The 23273-nt window shown below is 36.2% G+C and overlaps 4 protein-coding genes and 1 non-coding gene across 9 annotated transcripts; 2 read left to right on the forward strand and 3 right to left on the reverse strand.

Moving 5' to 3' along the window:
* Window positions 1-3761: 3761 nt before the first annotated feature.
* On the reverse strand, window positions 3762-6285 carry LOC116114638 (L-gulonolactone oxidase 3). Its single transcript, XM_031400780.1, has 3 exons — window positions 5503-6285; window positions 4845-5100; window positions 3762-4755 (listed from the first exon to the last, which is right to left on the reverse strand). Exons 1-3 carry the CDS (start codon window positions 6172-6174, stop codon window positions 3926-3928), a joined length of 1758 nt encoding a protein of 585 aa, XP_031256640.1. The 5' UTR covers window positions 6175-6285; the 3' UTR covers window positions 3762-3925.
* Window positions 6286-7854: 1569 nt separating this feature from the next.
* On the reverse strand, window positions 7855-9441 carry LOC116114639 (E3 ubiquitin-protein ligase PUB23). The gene has a single exon (XM_031400781.1). It carries the CDS (start codon window positions 8890-8892, stop codon window positions 7894-7896), a length of 999 nt encoding a protein of 332 aa, XP_031256641.1. The 5' UTR covers window positions 8893-9441; the 3' UTR covers window positions 7855-7893.
* A 194-nt stretch (window positions 9442-9635) lies between these two features.
* Window positions 9636-16106, reverse strand: LOC116114636 (ER membrane protein complex subunit 1). The gene is made up of 12 exons (XM_031400779.1): window positions 15879-16106; window positions 15655-15782; window positions 15481-15543; window positions 14883-15004; window positions 14306-14421; window positions 13406-14210; window positions 12105-12836; window positions 11296-11517; window positions 11114-11209; window positions 10841-11035; window positions 10602-10715; window positions 9636-10087 (listed from the first exon to the last, which is right to left on the reverse strand). Exons 1-12 carry the CDS (start codon window positions 15971-15973, stop codon window positions 9827-9829), a joined length of 2949 nt encoding a protein of 982 aa, XP_031256639.1. The 5' UTR covers window positions 15974-16106; the 3' UTR covers window positions 9636-9826.
* A 526-nt stretch (window positions 16107-16632) lies between these two features.
* On the forward strand, window positions 16633-22321 carry LOC116114604 (probable beta-1,4-xylosyltransferase IRX9H). Of its 5 annotated transcripts, XM_031400740.1 has the most exons (5): window positions 16633-16886; window positions 17015-18303; window positions 19034-19283; window positions 19853-20061; window positions 20291-20337. In XM_031400740.1, the coding sequence occupies exons 2-4, from the start codon at window positions 17396-17398 to the stop codon at window positions 20021-20023; spliced, it is 1329 nt and encodes a 442-aa protein (XP_031256600.1). In that variant the 5' UTR covers window positions 16633-16886; window positions 17015-17395; the 3' UTR covers window positions 20024-20061; window positions 20291-20337. The 5 variants fall into 5 exon arrangements, with proteins under 5 accessions (XP_031256600.1, XP_031256603.1, XP_031256601.1 ...); XM_031400743.1 differs by lacking the exons at window positions 19034-19283; window positions 19853-20061; window positions 20291-20337 and adding exons at window positions 20638-20887; window positions 21457-21665; window positions 21893-22321 and having other exon boundaries at window positions 16633-18303; XM_031400741.1 differs by lacking the exon at window positions 20291-20337 and adding an exon at window positions 21893-22320 and having other exon boundaries at window positions 16633-18303.
* Window positions 22322-22549: 228 nt separating this feature from the next.
* Window positions 22550-22631, forward strand: TRNAS-CGA. Its single transcript has one exon. It is a non-coding gene; the product is annotated as a tRNA-Ser (tRNA).
* Window positions 22632-23273: the final 642 nt, after the last annotated feature.

Consider the following 23273-nt stretch of genomic DNA (forward strand, 5'->3'; position numbering starts at 1 on the left):
AATTATTAAATGATCATAATAATGTATGCACACAACGAGGTGCCCGCAAGTTGTCCTGGACACCCTCGGATACCAAAAAAAAAAAAAAAGAGATGTACATTTAATTTGTTTTTAATTAGACCAAATATATGAGCTACCAAATGTTAAAAAAAAAAAAAAAAAAAAAAAAAATGTGGGAGGATGAGGATTGGGTTGTATAAATAGAAAAGCAATGGGTTTAGGTTGGTTAATGGAGTTTATCCGGAGAATATTGTGTGGATTTGGTATGTATGCGTAATGCTTTCCTGAAAAATGAGTTGGAAAGTGAAAGTTGATACTTTCTTTCCATTGTATTTTCCAACCTTCTGCACTTATCATCCATAGATAATGGCAATGGGTGCATGCTTTTATATCTACCTACCTTTTAGCTTTATATTAATTCACAGGAACCATAACAACACTGGATTTCATTATATATCCCATTAAGATTTCACTTTCTTTAGGTTATTATCCACTTTCTCTAATTGTAACATTAATAATTGATTACCGCTGTTAATTAAATAAAAGATTTTCTTCTTTTTTTTTTAAAAAAAAAAAAAAGAGATTAAGATCATACATATGTACATTTAGGGTAAAGGATTAAATATATATATATATATAGATGTTGATGTAGCAGAATCTGATGAATGAAAGGCTGAACACCATCCTTAATTAGTTAGCAGTTTAATTGGTAGAAAATATTTTCCATATTTAAAACAACCCAGTTACAAAAATGAGGTCATTTGATCAGGTTTACTTTTAATAAGAACCTGGTGAAATACAGACTTTTAAAATGAGTAATGCATATAAGTTAACAGTTGTTGATAAATACGCCATCTAATAGTATAGTTTAATCTTAATTGATGGGTTTGAATTGAAGTAAACTAATATTAGTTATTTTAATTGTAGAGAAGTATATATAAATTTAGTAATATGCATGGAATGGAATAATTGGTGAGTGGGCTGTAGGACGTGGCTACCTCTCTTCATGGTTATATTTATGGATAAAATTAACTAAGAGCCCCACAACCACATGGTCATCTTCGCCATCCATAAAAGCATCAGCTAATTATAGGTTATTATAACGTCATCTTGCGAATCATTTCTGACTTTATTAATTCATGAAAAACCTAAAAGTCCAGCTGAACAACCAGCCGGCCGGCGGGGGAATTTCTAGAAAGATGGATCGATCATGTTAAAGGTCTGGCAATGGTTGAATCACATACAAGTCAAGTTCACCTTTCTGGACTGGATGTCAACCCAAACCCCCATCAATCTTTTCGTTTCTCCTTTAACTGAGAATTATGTTTGATTATATATATATATACTGTATAAGCTAATGCTTTGCTGATTCATTCGCTAGCACATATATTACAGGATTATAATCTGGAGGAAATTATTATATACGGGTGTCACTAATTTCTGGAAATCTCATTCTGTTTGTCTTTGTATTTGCCATTAATTTTTACAAAAGTAGCAGTCCAACACATGTATATATATTCTGCGACACCAATCAATGCACATACTGTTTCTTCTCCCTTATAGGAACTGGCAGATCCATCCAGTTTCTGGTTTTTCTTCTCAACAACTGGCAGCTAATAAAAGATTTGCATAAGCAAAAGGTATTTAAAACATGTCTTGGTCTTTTTTGTGAAACTGTTTCCTCGTTTAAATAATAAATATGCAGATATCGATGGATCAATTATTCAATTAATAGTAAACTACAGGGTCCACTTATATCTGGCTTACCTAACTTCCTTGGTTTGATCAGCCAAGGAAAGGGTTTTGTTCTTTTTTTTTTTTAATTTTTTTTATGGATATTTAGGATGAAGAATATTATTTAGAATAATTCAAATCATCTTATTAAAGGAAGTGATAGTATTCTTTGATTATTTATCCATTTCCTCCCTTTGGTCCACCTCCTTATTAACCGTTGATGCAAAGATTTACAGCAACCAGAGTTACGTGATTGACAATGTTAGAACCACGTACGTAGGATGTATGTGTAATCATGATAGATCAGCGATGGAGTAATATGATGAATAATATGCAGTAATTAACGTAAAATATTAAAGAACAAAAGAAACTTTATAAAGTGATTCGAATGCTTATAATACAAAACCTACGTCTAATATTATGTTATTGAACATGTGAAGTAAGCGATCTACCTTTACAAAAGGTTTCTAATGAGTTCTCTATGACCTATTTTTGCCATCCCCCAAAATAGATTATAATGAGGTTTATATAGTGTTAGTAACATGGCTGAGTTGGAGATATATTCAAATAAAATTAAACGAAAAGTTTCGTCATCTTCAGCCTGCTTGAATATGAGATCCATATCGTAAGATATTTGCATGCCAATTGAGGATTTATCCACTACACAACGTTAACTATAGTAAAACATCTCTATAGTCATAATGATCGGACTAACTAATTTTATTACTATGAGGAGGTTATAACTTAATAGAGGTGTAATTAAAAAAATTTCTTATTTCATAATTCATGTTTTAGTAGTACAATATTAGGATTTCAATTCATGTTTGAATAATATTAGGGTTTCAATTCAGCGCTTCAATTGCTTATTTTTTAAACGGATAGAAGATCGTGTTTTGAAACCAACAAAGATAACTGTCATTGATGGAATTATAAATGTAGTTTCTGTATGACAACTGATGTGAAGTAACAGACAATTGCCAATTGTTTTATGCGTTACAAAATTAGGAACCCCGATGTCAATGAATTGGAAGTTACAAATGAAGTGGATGAGGAGAACCAAAGAGTTATTGTAGAATTGAGTGATCAGATTCGACAACTTTACTACACTAATTGAATGAATATTAATGTTTTCTTTAATCATCCAAATAAGTAATAAGTCATGTATGCTTTAACAAAAGAAAAAATCATTTCTACAATTAAACAAGAAGAGAAATGAAATAATTATGAGGATGATAGTACGGAAATACAAAAAGTTTCATGTCAAAAAGCTCCAAACATGCTTGAAAAGCTAAAAATGTTTTGGCTTTAACAAGAAAATGTCTATGCTAGCGAGTAATGTACCCGCAAGTTAAAAGATGTAATAACAACTCTAAAACATAAATTATTGTCTCAAACAACTTCAAATAAATATTTTATTTAATCTTAAACCTTTAATGTAACATACCATATATTTTTTTACAATATAAAGATAATTATTACTATGTGGAGACAACTTTCTTTAAGATGGGAATTAGAAAAATTATAACTAATTACAACGTGGAGTTTATTCTTATTTATAACTATCCCAAATTGGGAAAAAAGAAATTTATGACTATGTAGAGTTTATTCCTATATAGAATATCAATATAAAAAAGTTTTACGGTAATAATAATACCTTTTTAATACAAAAATCATATGTTTCATAGGAGTTTTGGTATTATAAAAAAAAAAAACATATCATTTTTAAACAAGAAACCTCTTCATTTTTTATATATTTATCGTTAACTATGCATGAAATATTGGTCTAATTAGTTGGTTTACTAGGGTAATTAAATTAACATAATAAGTGGTGTTGGTGTTGTTGGGCCAGATTTCTCTCTATCTCTTTTTTTCACCACACAATTACCATTACACTCTCATCTTAATTATCATATAGTGAGAACTGATTGATCCAACTCCAAATTTGACATAAAGCAGAAGAATCACTGCACAATTTAATTGGTTCCTTTCAAATACCTAGAATCCATTAACATGGTGCCCTACAATTAATTATCATTGCAGGTGCCATCACAAATATTGGCATATATACTTTTATGAAAACAGATATTTATTTCTCATAGTGTTCTTGAAAGGAACACCTCAATTTACAATTGAAAATAATAGAAACCATGGTCTAATAAATAATTTATTTATTGTCGATTACCTGGTAATATTACACGACCAAAATGGAGGAAGATGACGAATATCTGCAAACTCTCGCTTCATTGTAAACGACACCAGGTTTGCACAAATACCCTTTGCTTGGGCTGCAATGTCTATCTTCTGAACAGATGCATTGTCCCTCTAGGCCACATCCATCGCTTTTACCGCCTTCTTTTCCAAATAATATCTCATCCGACCATTCACTGGAGAACACATTTTGCGGGTCCAGTTGTTTCTTCACTGCAAGGAACTTGTTGAAGTTTGGATACTTTTGATTCACTTTTGAGAAAGCTGAGTTCCTATTTTTAGCCCAGTGAGGTTTGGCTCCATACTTGAAAAACGCCATTTGTTCTATTTCTTCCCATACGTCTTGGTTCAGTCTTGGAGTTGAAGCATCATCAGCGCGATAATAGTTGAAATCGATTACTACTGAATCCTCAGCTTGACCCAGATATGCTTGTGAAGCTTTGATGAAACGTATTAGAATCCCATTATAGATATCGATTCCACATAAATTTTCTGGTTTAATTAGGTCTCTCAGTTTCTTCACATCGCGGATAAAATCTCCGAACTTTTTAGCGGGAAATATTGCTGTTGACTCGTAAAAGAATAGTCCGTTGATTCTGGGATCCCAAGCACAAGATGAATCAATTCTTGAAGGAGGTGAATATAAACAAGAACCAGATGTCTGCATTTTTCCCTGGCGACCAACTACTGGATAACCAGTAAATATTAGACCATTACTCTTTAATCCATTGGCGATTGATTTCTTAAACCCGACAAATGAAGATGCCATCGTACATTCTCCATTCACGTTTCTTGCAGTCTCGAATGCTTTCTCTGCAACTCATACAGTTTTCAGCTACTTAAAATATTCGTACACTGTAGAACATTAAATAGAAGATGAGTAATGGAGCATATATGTATACCTGTTGCTCTAGTTGCTTTGGAGACCAAAATAGAATTGGATTGAAAGCCAAGGAAGTCAAACACTCCATCACCAGGTGTATTCAAAGGAACTCGGTTGTCGTATCTGTACACAGCCTTATTTCTTGACGGATACCAGGTTATATCTGCAAATTCAAACTTCTTTGCATGGTCCATGAACAAATCTTCAATGTGAGCATCATCAGTGAAATTATAGGTTATGCTTCTTTTGAATCTTTTCTCCAGTGACAACTTTACCTATAATCATAATTTGATTCAGAAACATTCATTCAAATAAATCCACCGAGCAATACCAGAGAACGTTAGTTAAACTAAACATAATTTAATAAGTTTTAAGCGCGGTTTCGTTAATAATTAGGAGTTAGGACATGTTCGTGCTTGTACGCAAAGATGTCTCACTTGACATGCTTGTGCTTGTACGCAAAGATATCTCGCTTGAACAATCATTCTTGAAACCAAATTTTATTTTTTATATATATAAATATTATATTTTATTATTGATTAGGGTAGACTAAATAATTCCTTCAAACCATCAAAATGTCGGAAAAAGCATTCTTGTTTGTCGGTGGCGAAATAATGTTTGGTACAAAATCAGCATCAGAAACTGTAACTTTTCATAAAGGAGACAAAAAAACTGACCTTGGAGATGACTCCTAGCAATCCTAAAGAAACTTTTGCGGCATCAAGGAGCGGATCCTGAGCTTCAATTCTAATAACTTTGGCGTAGCCTTCAGATTGTTTAGCAGGAACGATAAGGCTGAGGCCGATAACATGATCATGAACAGCTCCTCCTTTTCCCCACCAAGAGCTACCATGTGCCCCAGTGCTAATTAACCCTCCAATACTCACACCTTCCCAATACGGTGCAGCCACCAAACTCAGATTCGCTTCTTCAACTCGATCAATCAACTGGCGTAGAGGCACCCCGGCATCTGCCGTCACAGCCAAATTGGCTACATCAATTTCAATGTTGGAGTTATATTTCTCCGTGCTTATAAGTAACGCGTTTCCTGATTGTGTTGCAGAAGGGCAGGCGAGTTTGGGTATAGTATGAGAGAACTTGCTTACTACTTTGATATTGAGGTTGTTTTGATTAGCATGTGCGACGGCTAAGCGAAGGTCTTGTTCAGTTGTTGGATATGTAACATCTGGGACATGACAGTCAATTCTGTCTCCCCATGCACCGTAAGAATTGGACAGGATGCAGCCAGTTTCATTGCATTGAACGGGAGGTGGCGGTGGCATGGCGTGGGTGGTTGAAACACATATGATGAGAACCCACCAAAAAGAATGCATCCATCTTGGCGTCATTGCTTTGTCTGGTAGCCGTAGCCGATCCAAAAGTTTTGAATATGTGGGACTGAAGATGAAGGGAATGCTTTGAAGGGAACGTACGACACAAAAGAAAGGAAGTTCCTTGAATTAGAGATTAAGTTAAATGCATATAGATAATAATACTATATTATAACATGTGTAGCACTACTATACTAATAATTAAATATTTTCATGCTAAAGGTCCTTATAGTTGGACTTATTAAGCGTCAGCATTCACATTATCCTAGAATATGAAAATTTACTACCTTCCTTTAATTAATACAAGAGTTTTTACGCTTTGACAAATTGATCTGTGCCTGATTAAGAGAATACCTGGATCATTATATAATTCATTTTAAAAGTAAACGGCTTTTTTCCACCCAAATAATGGTTTAATAACACTTTTCGACCTACAAATTCTAAAAATACAATTTTTTTTTTATCCAAATTTATGTTCTGTTTCTGATTCCAACATCATTACGACCCCACACCATTACTATTCTCTTTCCTGATCATTACTCACTAAAACCCCTCAAACCCTACTCTTATCGACCTCGTCAATCATCAGTAATTGAGAAATTAGGGTTTACGCAATTGCTCATCTTAAGTCAAATTCTGATAAATCTCAACCACCAAAATCCAACATTCCACCAGCAAAAGATTTACCGACCTCTCCTCTTCAAAAACTCTGACAGTTTTGATCGAGTTTACTCTCTATTCACCGTTAGTTATAAATTTAGATAATGAAACAGTATTTTAAAAATTTGTAGGTAAAAAAGTATCGTTAAGCCATTATTTGGGTGGGGAAAAGTCGTTAACTCTTTACTTTAATTTTCATTCATTTTCTTTCTATCCTTCGGCTGTGGTGGGACAGTCGCTGGGAGTTAGGACTGAAATTGAGAAGCATTCATGTATATTTAATGTTCAACCACTATCCATGAATGCTTCGTGGAGTTTAAATTAATTAATTATGTAAGAGAGAAGGTCAGGAATCTGATATACTTCACATATATTTTAATACTTTAGATTATTGTTTAAATATATGATATTAAATTTAATTTGTGTCTCCATGAGGTGACGGTGACCATGAGAGTGTTTTGTTATGGAATTAGATTGAAAGAGAGTCGGATTGAAAGCAAACATATTCCTATTGTCACGACCCGATTGCTTCCTTTCGGACTCGTGCAACCTTAACTGTTTGATGAAATGCTTCCTTCGAACTCGTGCAGCCTTAAATGTTTGATGAAATATTTGAGAGACGTCACACTATCCATACCACACTCACATAAATTTCAAATATTATTTTAATTTTCTACTGCATCTTCAAATTAATCTCTATATATACAGTACTTAGGTTTAGTGACAATCACTTGGTGTGTATATTTATTCAATATTAAATAATTAATAAATTTAGCATTGCAATAATATACCAGAAAGTACACAATAAAATGATAAATAATTATGTATACATGAAAATAGTATAACAAAATGCTATTTTTGACATTATTATTAGTTTGTTGCTTTTATTAACTTGTTAAATTTCTTTTATACGATAAAGTTTTATTTCAAAAAACCATCAATTAATTTTCATAATATATATACAGTACCATATTTCATATAATTATTTAATATTAAATTATTAGAATAATAATAAATAAAAAGTACAATAAACAGGCCCTGTACGTGAACTAATGATGGGCCTAGCACACAAATCAATCACAGCTGTTCATGTTCTTCCTCATTCGAATCCACCCGTCCATACTCATTAAGCGCTTTCAATAACTGTGCCCCTTTCCTCCTTCCTCTAGCAGTGCAATCCCCCTGCAAAGCCAATGCCACTGCACGCGCTACCTCCTCCGGCGGCGCTGCCAACACTAATTGATCTCCTCCCCCATAAATCACAGCCATCACACTTATCGCGTACTCCTTCCCCCTTCCCGCCATTTGCCCCATCATCGTCACCATCACCGGCACCGATAGCGCGTGGGCTCTCACCTCCGCCGCTCCCTCCGCCACCGTGCACATTAGCTCCAGTGCAGCCAAAGCTCTCTCCCCCGCCGCACCCTCCAGCTCCGCTATCACTTCTATCACCGTCCCAACCGCTCCCGCCTCCACTGCCACGTGGCGATTACTCTCCCCAAGACAAAGCGCTAATAAAACTTTAGTTGCCGGTTTTGCCCCTGCTTTATTTTTCAAATTGGCAACGACCCCGCGCATCAACTCGGGCTGGCAAGCCTGGTCGGAAGGCGGGTTCGGTACGAGGGAACGTTCTAGAAGATGAAGCGCGGCGAGTTGATCGGAATCAGACCCAGTAGTGAGTTGGAGCTCCGCTAGGTGAAAAAGTTCTTGGAGGCTAGTGTAGGGGATTGGGGGCGGTAATGGTTTAGGCGGGAGAGAGATGGGCTTGGGGTCGGGTTGTGATTGTGGGTGGATGGGTGAAGCGGGGAGAGGGAAAGGGAATTTCCATTGAGTGAAGCTTTGGGAGGTGGAGGAAGAGGAGGAGGAAGATTCAGGTTGATGGGTTGATAATGGTGGTGGTGGGGACGGCAGCGGAGGTGGTGGTGGAGGAGGTGTTTGTTGAGGAGTGAGAGGAAGAGGAGGGGATTGAGAGTTGGTGGGACTGAGTACAGATTGAGTGCAATGACGAAAGAAGGCACAAGAGAAGAGTGGACGTGGTTGGGTTTTGAGTTTAGGATGATGGTGGTGAGTTTTCATGTTGAAAAATGGAAGTGAAGAGAGTGAAGAGGGAGAAATGTTGAAGGGTTTTGGTATGAGCAGTAAAAATTGAACAATAATGGAAGTTTGGAAGAAGTGGAAGTGAGCTCGTGACACTGTCACTGAACGATGACAGGCTCAGGCTCAGGCTCAGGCTCAGGCTCAGGTTCAGGTTCAGGCCAGTGAGGATGGGGACTACTGGGAAGTTGGTCATCTAAAAGACACAAGTATCGCTGTATCAGTAGCAGTATGACATCACTTCCAAAACGTATCATTTTCAATGAATGAACACGATGTCCCACCATGCTTGTGAGCTCTGCTGTTTCTTCAACAAGACTACCCAGTAAAAAATGATAAATCTTACTTGCTTTCAGCAAGATTACAATGTACTTCACTTGAGGACAAACTCAACTGACATGCCGCAGTCCTAAATTATAAAGCTATGTGATTGTAATCGTCCTTATGACCAAGTAACGGCTTCAATTGTGGTCCGGTTGGGAAGATTCGTTCAAGACTCCATCATCTCCTTTGTTTAGGTTATTAGAGTTCAATAATTTCAGAAACTCTGCATGATTTTATTACAATTTTCTCGATTGGCTGTAGTTGAATTGAGAAAAAATAAATCTTGGTTCTGTCATAATTTGTAATATGATAATAAAAAATTCTGGAGTTTCTCGCATTATTCCGCGAATCAACTAAAACATCGGCAGCTAGAGAGAAAGGCAGTAAGGCACAGAAAGATGGAAGGATATAATCAAGATGTGAAATAAATTATAAATATTCCATTGTAAAACGGTGACAAAAATGCTTTTTGAAGAGGAGATGCTACAAGATTATGAAAACTTACAAGTCAGCAGTGAATAGATCCAATCAAAATGCAATTTATGCTAAAAAAACCTATTAGGGCACAGACATGCTAACCATAACGACTATCTCACCTCCACTTATCCTGCAGTTCTTTCCTCTCCGACAAAATCCATGTCACAAAGATAGCCGCGACAAGGGCAATGATTGTAATGAGCAGTAGAGCATAACTAAAATCCTCTGTGAGTGAATCATAGGTCCTGGAGGGTGCAAGCTGAGTAAAAAAGAGATCCATTCCGTATGCAAAGACAAGGGTTGTTGATTCCAGCTTAGCAGGCACTGTCACTATGTTTCGGAGACCTTCAACTTTAAGGGCATGTGTAACATACGACTGCAGGAACAATTTATGGATCAAAATTAGTGAATAATCAAATCTTTCAATAAATGAATTATCACGCAAATAAAAATGTAACAGGAAAAAACTTGACATGCCACAACCAAACTCCTCTACAGCAGCTCACTGCAAACACAGCAAGCTTAGATGGCTTTGATTAATATGCAATTTCAGGCTCACAAGCAAATTGCAATCCCCAATGTACCAATAGATGATGGGATAAATTCATACACATGTCATGAAGTTGTAAAATCACCAGGCTTTAGTTAAACTTAAACAACCCCAAACGTACCCTCTCCAAATGTATGAATAATGCAAGAAACTGACTCTAATTGTATATGCATCTTGAGCTCGGAGAATTGGTATACATATAATGACATCGCTATTAATGGGGAAATGTGGTAAACTGACAGTCTTGAGAAAATAAATCATAAACAACTGTCATATTCTCTTAAACAACTGTCTTTAAGAATATGATGATAGAGGAGAAAGAAAATATATGACAACTGACCTGAGGAATGATTGGCAAAAAATCTGTAAGGGGTATGATTCCTTCTTCTTTCTCTGCTTGTGAGGGGTTAACTGTTCGGCGAGGATCCACAAAACGCTTATCAAGTGCCAAAACCTGTAAAAATATGAAGTGGCATTTCAGACAGGCCCATTTTTGCAGGAAGAACCACAAAAATAAATCCATAACAAATAAATAATAAAATAACTTCGGGAATCTGGTTTTTCAAAATCTTAACCAACCTGATCACCAATTGTACCAATAAGAAGCTGCTTTGAAGTTATACCCTTTGCCGTTAACGTCACTGCTATCGCTTTCACAGAATGGGTGAAAAAGTAGGACTGAGACTTTGTTACAACCTCAGGTCGTGAATAAGAAGAAACAGGTGCAGTAAGATTATGCTTTCCTACAACAAGCTTCCAAACATCTTTGTTTTCCTGTAGATATTCAACTCGCTTAAGTATCATATGCAGCAAAGGTACACAAAATTACAAGATTCAAGTTCATAGGCTTACCGCCCTAGACTGGTCATAAATCTCAATGACCGACATCTCAAATCTGTGTGCTCTAAGATTGAAGTAGTGGTACACAACCCAGTTTTCACTAAAAACCTACAAAAAAGTACAAAAACATAAACCAATATATTTGATGATATTTGATACGTGACAAGACATGCGAAAAAAAATGGGTAACTCACAGCATGAACAGGACCCTGTGCACCATGATGAGTCATGCGGTGCAAAATACGGCCAGTTACAGTATCAATAAGATATGCAAACAACGATGCCTCCTCTGGGTCAGCAGATCCAATTCCAACACTGGCCTTTGGAGAAACAGTAGCCACAAAGAGCAAATTTTTCGATATATATTTATACATCACATCTTGATCTGATGTAACCTTTGCTTGAGTATGAACCACCTGGTAAACCCACATCAAAAACAGAACATTACAACTCATACATAATACTGAAGCATTAATAAATCTTGCAAAAAGCTAGAATAGATCATTGCCAATTCAAAAGAGGAGGGAAGACTGCAGAGAGGAACATATTCTCCTAAATGAGATATTTATTTACCGTATGGCATTGACAGCATAATAAAGTCATCTATCACCAGACTTAGAACTAAATATAAAATTTAAGCATGATAAAAAACCAGCAACAGATGATTAGACTTTCTAAACAGTGAAGGGGGAATCAGAACCATGAATAGGCAAGATCAAAGGTAAAATTTTATAACTGTTACTAGTCAAATTTCATCATGCTATCTAAACAACTTTGCCGCCTTCCCCTCTTTAGCACCAATTAACTTAAAATGTTGATGTTACAAAAAAGTGAAAATAATAATAATAATAAGCACAATAATAAGATTAACAACATTTTTCTGAAAACCATGAAATGTATATTAAGGCATCTACGGGAAATTTCCAATAGCATATCCCAAAATAAATAAATAAATAAATAATTAAAAAAAAAACTTCAAGGATGCTATGTGGAAAAGAAATACCTCATTAGATTTTCTTGATACAGTTGCAATGATCTTTTCTGACTCCAAAGGAAATACAATTGACCATAAATCCCCAGACTCAAAGCAGAAATCATCAGCAACCTCACCAATGCAAGTTCTCTTTATCACATGACCTTTGATAATGCTATTATCAGCCTCAACAGAATACCAGTATATGTTTGAGAACTCTTGTTGAAAAATAGTTCTAGCTTCAGGAGTTCTGGGATATAAATGCACTCGCCTGTCTGCATCAACTAGTAGATGAAGACGCTGTTCAGTTGAATCTGTAAGTGGCAGTGGTATAATTTGCACTACAGAATGACCAAGATCCAAAGAATTAAGCTCCTTTCCAGTGTAAGTATCAACAAATGATAGTACAGCTGGTGCATTTGAACTATATCCGCACTTGCCAACAACAAGAACAGATGGGTTCTGATCCATCGCATGATGATGGGGGACCTGCCACTGATACAAATTTAGCCCAGTTGGACAATCACATACTTTTGATTTCCTCAAAGAAGGCAGTAAAAGAGACCAGACAACCCGTCCATCTCCACTGTGTAAAGCAAAAATTTTTCCTGCTTTAGTAAGTACTATAAGCAGCTTCCGAAAACCATTGTGGTCTCTGGTCAACTTGCTCTTCTCAGAACTTTTTAACCTAATTGCTTGTATGGCTACCACATCCTCAGGACTTGCAAGCATTAAGGTCCCTTTAAGCTTCAGAATGTGTCCCTTCTCAGTAGCAACAACATGTTAAAATCTCATTAACAGAGGGGAATAAATCAAATGTATACATCATTGATTTCAAGGAATAAGTGGAGCAGTAAAGATATAAGGTGGGGAGATAAATAACACAGCAATGTCACTCTTAGATCCAACAAAATTTATTCATTTTAAAGAGGACATATATAACATTAAACATGGCAATACTACAAAATGGAGAGGAAATATAACAATAATTCATTCATCATTTTCCTTTGCACATTAGAAAAGGACAATAGAGCATCTTAATCCATGACTTCATAGCAGTAACAAGACAACATCAACCAACAAGACAACAAGCTTTTATTTGAATCCAAATACAAGAAAATGTCACTAATAGGTAAAGAAAAGCTTGTTCATCTGCAAAATGCAAGCACAACAATAGCATTTTCATACCCTAAAAGGAAAATTCATATATATTTCTGCCTCCATTCAAGATTAAGTAGAAAGATATGGTATTTCAATGTGAATTTATAACAATTAACACATGACAATACAATCATAACTTTGTTTGAAAGCATTTCAAAAAGAACTCATACCTTGAGCCAATCAATGAGGTTGTGCTCCCCTTTTGCCACTGACACAGCTTTATCCACAGGGAGTTCTGATGTTGTGACATCTATTATTGAGGCAAGAGCATCTTCCCTATTCCAAACAATCTTACCCTGTTGCAGTAACAAAAGTGAATGATCTTCCATGACAATCAAGGCCCTAAATCCGTGAGACCTATCTGTCCTGATATAATTGTTTATGAAGACCTTATGGACAAGCCCCCTTTCCTGGTCCATTTCAATGCTTTCTTTAACCAAATCACTGTTCCAGTCATCACTCAGCTTTACTTGAAGGTGAATCTTATTGCCTCCATGCTGAACCACTGCAAATGCTTCTTTGTCTTCAGAGATTGAGAGAACATCACTAACTACTGTTGCATGATCAAATTTTTCCACTAACTCCAACTGGTCTTCGCCTGTCACTCTTATAATTAGCTTGAGGGTATTTATTTTTAAAGTAAACATCCCAGTTAGTGTTGAAGGTAATATCATTGCTATCCCTGTAGAATCCTTCACAAGGCTTGAAATATATGTTTGATGAAAGTTTAATTTCCCATTTCTAAAGCTTACTGTCACCAAAATTGATCGAGTGGTATCCAAAGCCACCAGTGTCTCACTTGAAACTAATGCAAGTTCCCCAACAAAACCACCAGAAAAGTCGGTGGTCTCATGCTTCAGTAAATCCCCATTCATAGCATTGATTTCATATGCATGAAACTGAGTTAAACCGGCAAAACCTACCACATATATTTTATCACTATCATGAAGCGGAATTACCTGCTGAACCTCTACACTGCAGACAGAAAGACCACAAGATATCAGTGGCACTCTGATGGCCAACAAGTTCAACTTAAAGAGACAGTTTGAGAGATGAAACTCCAAACTAACCTTTCAGCTGCAAGATCCTTTGTCCAAAGAACCTCACCATCTATGCTTGAAACACCATGAACACATCCTTTACCAGAGACAATGATCACTTTGTCCTTGTCAACTTTCAAAGTTTTCTGCATTATCCATTTCAATTAATGACATATTTTCCAAATTTAGGCAGAAATTTGCAGTAAAACTTAATAGATATGTGCAAACTGCCTGGAGAATGCCTCGAAGAAGCAATGAAATTCCAGGAAGGGTGCAAATTAAGATAAAAAGAAAAGAAAAATTCAATAAAGAAGCTTCTTACGACATGTTGATAGCATGCATTATTCTGTACATGACCCATGACATTTAGAAGTCAACTTTCGACAGAAATAGTAAGGATCTGAAACTAAACTATTTACTTCCTTTGAATAATTAAATTAAGTGCAACAATTGTCAAGATGTTCTAAAAATTGTTATTTAAGAACAATGGGTTCTGAGAGAAAAAGAAGAAAGACAATAAGAGGGGAAGAAGAATCACAAATAACATAGTGTTAATTTAATAAGTTCCAACAATTACTGTAACATTCACTCGATGTTATTTACTGACCAGCACCATTAATGATGACTTTGAGTGCTTTGGACCACGAAGAAAAGATTCCCACACCATCTGCCCATCGGGAAGGTTCCACGCTCTTAGAATACTTCCATCCGATGAAAGGGTGATAACATCTGAAAGAATTGAATGAAACATTCAAAATTTAATGAACTCTTCCTTTTCAGTACTTGCACCTCCTATCGGTAATGCCAAAAGGGAAAAACAATAGTATCCAAAGACAGAAAAAAGTCTGAAAGAGTATCACTGAATGATAATTAACATCCTAGACATGATAGAACCATAAGAATATTGAAATTCAAAGTCGACTATAAAATTGGGGATTAAAGTGATCATCCTCCTATTTCCTTTCCATCCTTCTTACAGCCAAACTAATGTCCAAGAGATGCCAAATTGAGAATTATTGAAATTCAATAAAACATCCTCGTGCTGCCTCTATTTTTTATTGAAGGAAATTCATCTATGACCAAGTAACTACTTGCACAAAGCCACTAACTCATATCACTCATACATATAACTAGGCAAAAACAAAACAGATATCACTTCTAACATAATAATAAAAAAAACAACCATAGTTTGCGCGACGACTTACATTTACCCAACGCAATATCAATTCCATCAATAGCATCATTAGTCCCAAGAACATGTCTCCAAACTGCAAAAGTGCCAGCGAAGCCAATTTCAGTACAGTTAAAAATTTGATAGACAGCTCAAACGGATCAAAATGAAAACAAATTCAGTTTATAGTCGGGGAAGAGAAACTAACAAATCTCGCCGTGACGGAGATCAAGCGAGGCAATAACATTCTCTTCAGTGGATACCAGCACACGCTTTCGACCGGTCTTTTGTGTGTGAAACACTGCGTGCTTCACTTTGCCTATGTACTGTTGATGCCTGAATTAATCCAAAAAAAAAAAAATCAAAACGTAAACCTAACACGATCGAAACAAATAACGATTTGAAGTATAATTAATTGCGTTAATGAGTTACCAATCCATGAGGCCGACTTGATCTTCGTAAAGCGAAAAGATGGAAGTTGCACATGATAAAAGTAGTAGAATAAGAAGAAAAACTCTAGTCGCCATGAATATGGCAAATTACTCTCCCCCTCTGTTTGTGCCAGTGAGAAGAGACAGATCTGAGAAGACGAGGACGAGTTTGTAAGAGCTTATAAGTGAACAGTGTTTACAAAAAGCCGGCTGCATCTAATAAAGTTAAAAATTGATACATAATTATGTGGAATATTAGGACCTCCCCTTGGTTTCAATAAGTATCATTTGTCCCCTCCTCAAGTTTATAACCTTCTTTTTTATTTTTTTAGTACATTTATAAAATGTTTATGCGAAATATTTTATATATTAAATTATGATTTGATATGAATAAATGAAGGAAAAACTAATAATAATAATTAAAGGATGTAATAATAATATAATACAGTAATTTTATGAATGCAAATAGCCTCTTTAATTGTTCCATAGAAATTATTGATTAACAGAATCCACCCTAAAACATCTATATTCTATTGTTTCCTATTTAATCTTTATGATCTTAAGATCAACGGTGATCCTTAAATGACTGGACCAAAGTCTGGCTGCACAGGTATGGTCCAATGACCCATTTATACATGGATCATTGTCCTAGGTGGTATACAAAATCCATCAAACTACCGGTGACATAATCATCCAGATATAAAGGAAAACAAAAATCTACTGTTTTTTTTCTAGTGTCTGAATCATCGTGATTGGGAGAGACTGTGGAGTGAAGTATCACTGTATTTTTTTTTTACGCTACTTTAAAAACAACTCACTCAGATTCCAAAAGAACTTTGCAACTCCTATTTTTCACTTGATTTGACCTCAGAACAGCAAAAAGTCTCGGCCTTTCTTAGCGGGAAGATCCAAAGCGCTGATTTTTTTTGCTAGTGAGCAGAGCAAGAGTGTCAGTTTCGCTGCCGTTAAATGATTTTTAGTTCAAAAGATTGAAGACCCTTTTGGCCTTGTGCGGTAATCCGGTCTCTCATTTCATTTGAGTTGGATTTTTAAATGTTTTGTTTATGAATCTCGTTGTTTCGGGTCCTCATTGGTGTTATTAACGTTAATTTGGTTTGATTTGAAATGGTATTGAAGGTTCTTTTGATGCTTCGATTTGAACTTGTTTTGCGACGTTTATTGTGAATCAGAGCTTGTCTAGATTCCCAACACATCGTTGAGATAAGAGAGAAAAGTTGCGTTTTTTAAGATGAGTTGGATGGAGATTTTCTAGTTATATAATGGTGGCAATACTAGTTTGGTTTGAAGTCTACCATTATTTGTAACGAGCATTAAGATATTGTTGAGAATGTATAAAATGGGACAACTTATGTATTTTTGAACTTAAGTTAGTAAATCAAATAAGAATAATGAGACTGGTAGATTTTTATGTTTTTCAGCGGCAATGATAATGTTAAGATGCTGCTAGGAGCTATTAAGTAGGTGAGATATTAAGATTGGCTTGGTTTTTTCGATTCGATGGCATCATTTAGAAGAAACTTGTCTCCAGTTCCTAGCGCGGGAACTTTATTAAATGGGGAAGCTTTTTCGGTTGCTTCACCTTTATCAAAGACCTCATCATGTACTCAGAATCACCCTCCAGCTTCCAACGGACTGTTATCTTCTTTGTTCAGTTCACTGGACCCCCAAGCTTCGGTTCTTGGTGTTTCCTCACCAAGACCTTCCAGATCCCTTGAGAGGTCGAAACCAAAGGGGCAAATATGGAGGAGAGCTGGTTCTCATTTCTTGATTTGTTTTGTGGTTGGGGTTTTTGTTGGACTCACCTCATTTGTTTCCATGAATTTGTCAACAAATCTTATATCAAAGCAACACGCTTTCACCTTTGAGATGGTCTCTGCTGTTGGGAATTTTCAAATATACGATGGTACAACAAGCAATGCAGCACTGCTGATAAATAGTGAAAGTACCAAGCGTAATGCAACGGTAGAATCACAAGTGAAGAAACTTGAATCAATTGATGTTTTATCTAATGATGACTCTGCAAATCAGTCAATTCCTCAAGATTCAGCTTTGGTGTATCGGAAACTTTTGATAATTGTGACCCCAACAAATACTCAACCATTTCAAGCTTATTATCTAAACCGTTTGGCGCACACATTATGGATGGTCCAACCTCCTCTGTTGTGGATAGTTGTGGAAATGTCCTCCCAATCTGAGGAAACAACTGACATCCTAAGGAGAACTGGGGTTATGTACAGGCATCTTGTTTGCAAAAAAAATCTAACTGATGTGAAAGATAGAAGAGTCTACCAAAGGAATGTGGCTCTATCTCATATTGAGAATCATCGTCTTGATGGCATTGTCTACTTTGCCGATGATGATAATGTATATTCTACTGATCTTTTCGAGCAACTGAGAGAGATCAGGTACTTTTTCTTGCTAGAGGGCTTAAAATTATCGTTTGGACTGTTATTTGAAAACTTAACTTTTAGGTGAAATAGTAACTTAACATGGTATTAGAATAAAAGGTGTTGATTTCAGATCCCCCATATATGATCACATGCTGGCATTTGTATTTGCATTTGTAATTGGTAGTGGATCTGTTTGTTTTGCCTGAATTTAGGCTGTTGGCATACAAGGGACCTGTTAGAGGCTTAAAATTATTGTTTGGGTAAGGCTTTCGTGCGAAGTGGTAATTGATAGTAAAAAATGGATACCTCTGTCTGTTGCTAGATTACTGTCTTGGGTACAGTTGATCTTAAGCATGCACTCCACTAACCCAGAATCTCTATCATATAGCTGAAAGTATTTTATATCTAGAATTTCAAACCTGTGCTTCTATCATATGGTTTAATCAGCTTAGTGGGTATATCTATCTGAACCTGTACCACATGTTCATTTGATTCATAACTTCTCTAAAGTGATTGAGTTTCTCTCTGCACATTTTTCTAATTAACCATAAGCGGCTGTTGATGCTCCTTTGGAACTTTCTCTTTAGCGTGGTTCCTAGTTGTCATTCTCTGCTTGTGGCACTTGCTTATTGGTTTTAGGTTCTATTGCCATACCCTCTCCTTCGAAACCAGATAATCTAATTGCAAATACATCTTTTTCTGGTGCATCTTGTTTTAGCAAGGTTCATTTTATTTTAACTTGCAGGCGATTTGGAACATGGACAGTGGCCAAACTAACAGAAAACAGAGTCAAAGCTGTCTTGGAGGGTCCCATTTGCAATGGAACTCAAGTCATTGGATGGCATATAAATGAACCAAGTAGGAGGTCTCGGAGATTCCATGCTGAAATGTCAGGGTTTGCCTTCAATAGCACTGTTCTCTGGGATCCAAAGCAATGGCACCGACCTACCCTTGAACCTATTCGGCAGATTGATACAACTAAGGATGGGTTTCAAGTATGTTGTCTCATTATTAATCTTGGTCGCTCATCATCCTTTTGCTTGGCATGTTCTCATGGGACAAAACAAAAATCATTATACGACATGATCGAGAAGTGTTATCATTTAAATTAAATTGCCTTTTCCTCGCAAACACTAAATGAACTTAGTAACGTGCTATTCTGGTTTGTGGGTCTTCAGTTGCATGCCTTTGGTGTGCAAGGTCTAGATGTAACAGACATTCGGTTTCCCGTAAAGAGATTGTTGTTTAAATGTCTCTCCTTCTAAAATAACATATTATTATCGATTCATTATTGAAAATGAAGATGGGAGGGTTTATTTTTCCAAATCAAGTTCTAATTTTGGCAAATTGACGAGCTTACTCTTCACTGCTTGATGGTCGATGATCTCCAGAGAAAGCTAAGACCGAATCTTCTCCTTTCATGAAGACAAACTTTAAAAGAAGGAGAAAGCTTGATGTTTTGAATTTTAGTAGGCCCAAAATGATTAGTCCTTAATTTAAAATGCATCATTCTACCCCTTTGAGATTGACTTCAACAAGTAAGCTCATTGGTTTCTATTTGCAGGCAAGCACATTTATTGAACAAATTGTGGAAGATGAAAGCCAAATGGAGGGCTTGCTGGAGAACTGCTCCAGAATCATGGTTTGGCTTCTTCCTTCTGAGTCATCTGACTCATTCTATCCTCAGAAATGGTTCTTGAAGAATAATCTTGATGTCATTGCCCCGCTTGCGTGAAGTTCTTGATTTGGAAGATGTAAATTTGTATGGTGAAGGTAAGTGATTTCGTCTGACATTTATTTTGCATTTCCATACTATATTACTCTAAATTTGTTGGATTTCATACATATATATATATATATATATATATGTTCAGATTTCTCACTTCAGGATGTTTAGTTGTCACATGGAAAAGAAGTGACATTTCATACATGAATATGTTTATATGCTAACTCAATTTCGACTGTTCTCTGATTTTTCATGTTGATGATTTTGTTGTGATAGGACAAATCAGTCGAGCAGTGTGATCACAGACACTTCTGATTGTGGTTAAAACTTGTNGTATATCTATCTGAACCTGTACCACATGTTCATTTGATTCATAACTTCTCTAAAGTGATTGAGTTTCTCTCTGCACATTTTTCTAATTAACAATAAGCGGCTGTTGATGCTCCTTTGGAACTTTCTCTTTAGCGTGGTTCCTAGTTGTCATTCTCTGCTTGTGGCACTTGCTTATTGGTTTTAGGTTCTATTGCCATACCCTCTCCTTCGAAACCAGATAATCTAATTGCAAATACATCTTTTTCTGGTGCATCTTGTTTTAGCAAGGTTCATTTTATTTTAACTTGCAGGCGATTTGGAACATGGACAGTGGCCAAACTAACAGAAAACAGAGTCAAAGCTGTCTTGGAGGGTCCCATTTGCAATGGAACTCAAGTCATTGGATGGCATATAAATGAACCAAGTAGGAGGTCTCGGAGATTCCATGCTGAAATGTCAGGGTTTGCCTTCAATAGTACTATTCTCTGGGATCCAAAGCAATGGCACCGACCTACCCTTGAACCTATTCGGCAGATTGATACAACTAAGGATGGGTTTCAAGTAAGTTGTCTCATTATTAATCTTGGTCGCTCATCATCCTTTTGCTTGGCATGTTCTCATGGGACAAAACAAAAATCATCATACTACATGATCGAGAAGTGTTATCATTTAAATTAAATTGCCTTTTCCTCGCAAACACTAAATGAACTTAGTAACGTGCTATTCTGGTTTGTGGGTCTTCAGTTGCATGCCTTTGGTGTGCAAGGTCTAGATGTAACAGACATTCGGTTTCCCGTAAAGAGATTGTTGTTTAAATGTCTCTCCTTCTAAAATAACATATTATTATCGATTCATTATTGAAAATGAAGATGGGAGGGTTTATTTTTCCAAATCAAGTTCTAATTTTGGCAAATTGACGAGCTTACTCTTCACTGCTTGATGGTCGATGATCTCCAGAGAAAGCTAAGACCGAATCTTCTCCTTTCATGAAGACAAACTTTAAAAGAAGGAGAAAGCTTGATGTTTTGAATTTTAGTAGGCCCAAAATGATTAGTCCTTAATTTAAAATGCATCATTCTACCCCTTTGAGATTGACTTCAACAAGTAAGCTCATTGGTTTCTATTTGCAGGCAAGCACATTTATTGAACAAATTGTGGAAGATGAAAGCCAAATGGAGGGCTTGCTGGAGAACTGCTCCAGAATCATGGTTTGGCTTCTTCCTTCTGAGTCATCTGACTCATTCTATCCTCAGAAATGGTTCTTGAAGAATAATCTTGATGTCATTGCCCCGCTTGCGTGAAGTTCTTGATTTGGAAGATGTAAATTTGTATGGTGAAGGTAAGTGATTTCGTCTGACATTTATTTTGCATTTCCATACTATATTACTCTAAATTTGTTGGATTTCATACATATATATATATATATATATATGTTCAGATTTCTCACTTCAGGATGTTTAGTTGTCACATGGAAAAGAAGTGACATTTCATACATGAATATGTTTATATGCTAACTCAATTTCGACTGTTCTCTGATTTTTCATGTTGATGATTTTGTTGTGATAGGACAAATCAGTCGAGCAGTGTGATCACAGACACTTCTGATTGTGGTTAAAACTTGTCCCAGATTGAGGCTGGCTGATGCCTGCTTAGAGTTCTCATTAATGTGAGCATAGAGGCTGGTTCATACACCATTTTTTCCGATTTCCAAAACAATGCAAAAAATTTGCAGACAAGAGTTATCATTATTTTGCTACAATTGCTTGAGTTATTCAACTTGTGCATTGAGTCGCCTCCTATGTTCAAAGAGGTGACATTTAATGTGGCTAAGTTGGACAGGATGGTCAAAAGCAAACCATCCTATGTTTATGAGTTGCATATAAATTATGTAATTTTTTTGTACGCCCTCATTTTCATGCTTTACTTTTCCTTTTGTGTAAAAGCAAAAGCAATACGTTTAGTTGTTTGGTGCTCTCGGGCTTGTTCATATTCATTCAAGAACTAAGATAACAGTCATATTGGATCAGACCAGTGAGCTAATTAAAACTTGACTTCTCTTTTAAACAGGAATAAGAAAATCATTACAAAGGCAAGGCAAGGCAGCAGCATATCTCGAGAATAATTCAAGCCGCAAATCGAAATTTCATTGCATACGGTCTGAGTTTTTGTCTTAAATTTAAATTTTAATACTGTGTAAATGTATTTGAGCATTGGAATATAAAAGTCGATATGTCCGAGTGGTTAAGGAGACAGACTCGAAATCTGTTGGGCTTTGCCTGCGCAGGTTCGAATCCTGCTGTCGACGTTTTGAACTCTATTTTCTCGTTTTTGGGCGTTAGTTTATACTGCAGTAAAATTCTGATTCTATGCCGTAGAATGAGTGCATTTTACTTCATTCTTTGCCTGTCTTCTTCAAATTTGAATTGCTTTCTCTGAATCAACAATTCATAATGATAAACTCTTTTCTTAGCCAGCTTTCTTTTATTTCTCATTTGCAATTTACAAATGGTTCCAAACTTAGACCTCATCCTCCTTGCATTTCTACATGGCTCCTTCATTGCTTTTGTTCTTCTTCTGCTCGTCTTACTCATCGTCATTCTCATGTCACTAGCATTCTCTCTATCCCTCTTGTCAATTATCGCTATCGATCTATCCACAGTTTATTCGACTTCTTCTCCGTATTTTGAGACAGTAGAGGCCGATCTTGAGCTGGGTTTTTTTCTATTTCTTTGCATGATACTGCGTTACGCCATTGATATTGTTTCGGCTTCACAATCCTGGCTCCAACGTGTAGTCCCCGAATTCAAAGAAAAGGGCAGACACGTCATAACCCGCATGAATGCTGAGCTTCTCAAAGCTCGAAGATAATGAACTGAAGTTCTTCAGATTTAAACCTTGCTTAACATTTGCTGATGATGCAGTTACTCGGTGATTGCAGAGCTCTGGG

This window comes from Pistacia vera, unplaced genomic scaffold (assembly GCF_008641045.1).
Source record: "Pistacia vera cultivar Batoury unplaced genomic scaffold, PisVer_v2 Contig715, whole genome shotgun sequence".
In the NCBI taxonomy this organism is placed as follows: Eukaryota; Viridiplantae; Streptophyta; class Magnoliopsida; order Sapindales; family Anacardiaceae; genus Pistacia; species Pistacia vera.

Bases quoted from the DNA above. Each gene is read 5' to 3' on its own strand.
- LOC116114638 (XM_031400780.1), bottom strand. From the start codon at position 6,174: ATGACGCCAAGATGGATGCATTCTTTTTGGTGGGTTCTCATCATATGT. The intron at 5,101-5,502 runs GTCAGTTTTTTT...TTATGATTATAG, and splicing joins TGCTAGGAGTCATCTCCAAG to GTAAAGTTGTCACTGGAGAA. The intron at 4,756-4,844 runs GTATACATATAT...TATGAGTTGCAG, and splicing joins CAAAGCAACTAGAGCAACAG to AGAAAGCATTCGAGACTGCA.
- LOC116114639 (XM_031400781.1), bottom strand. From the start codon at position 8,892: ATGAAAACTCACCACCATCATCCTAAACTCAAAACCCAACCACGTCCA.
- LOC116114636 (XM_031400779.1), bottom strand. From the start codon at position 15,973: ATGGCGACTAGAGTTTTTCTTCTTATTCTACTACTTTTATCATGTGCA. The intron at 15,544-15,654 runs GTTAGTTTCTCT...GCACTTTTGCAG, and splicing joins TCTCCGTCACGGCGAGATTT to TTTGGAGACATGTTCTTGGG. The intron at 14,422-14,882 runs GTCAGTAAATAA...TGGATAATGCAG, and splicing joins AGTCATCATTAATGGTGCTG to AAAACTTTGAAAGTTGACAA.
- LOC116114604 (XM_031400743.1), top strand. From the start codon at position 17,396: ATGGCATCATTTAGAAGAAACTTGTCTCCAGTTCCTAGCGCGGGAACT. The intron at 18,304-20,637 runs GTACTTTTTCTT...TTTAACTTGCAG, and splicing joins GAGCAACTGAGAGAGATCAG to GCGATTTGGAACATGGACAG. The intron at 20,888-21,456 runs GTAAGTTGTCTC...TTCTATTTGCAG, and splicing joins CAACTAAGGATGGGTTTCAA to GCAAGCACATTTATTGAACA.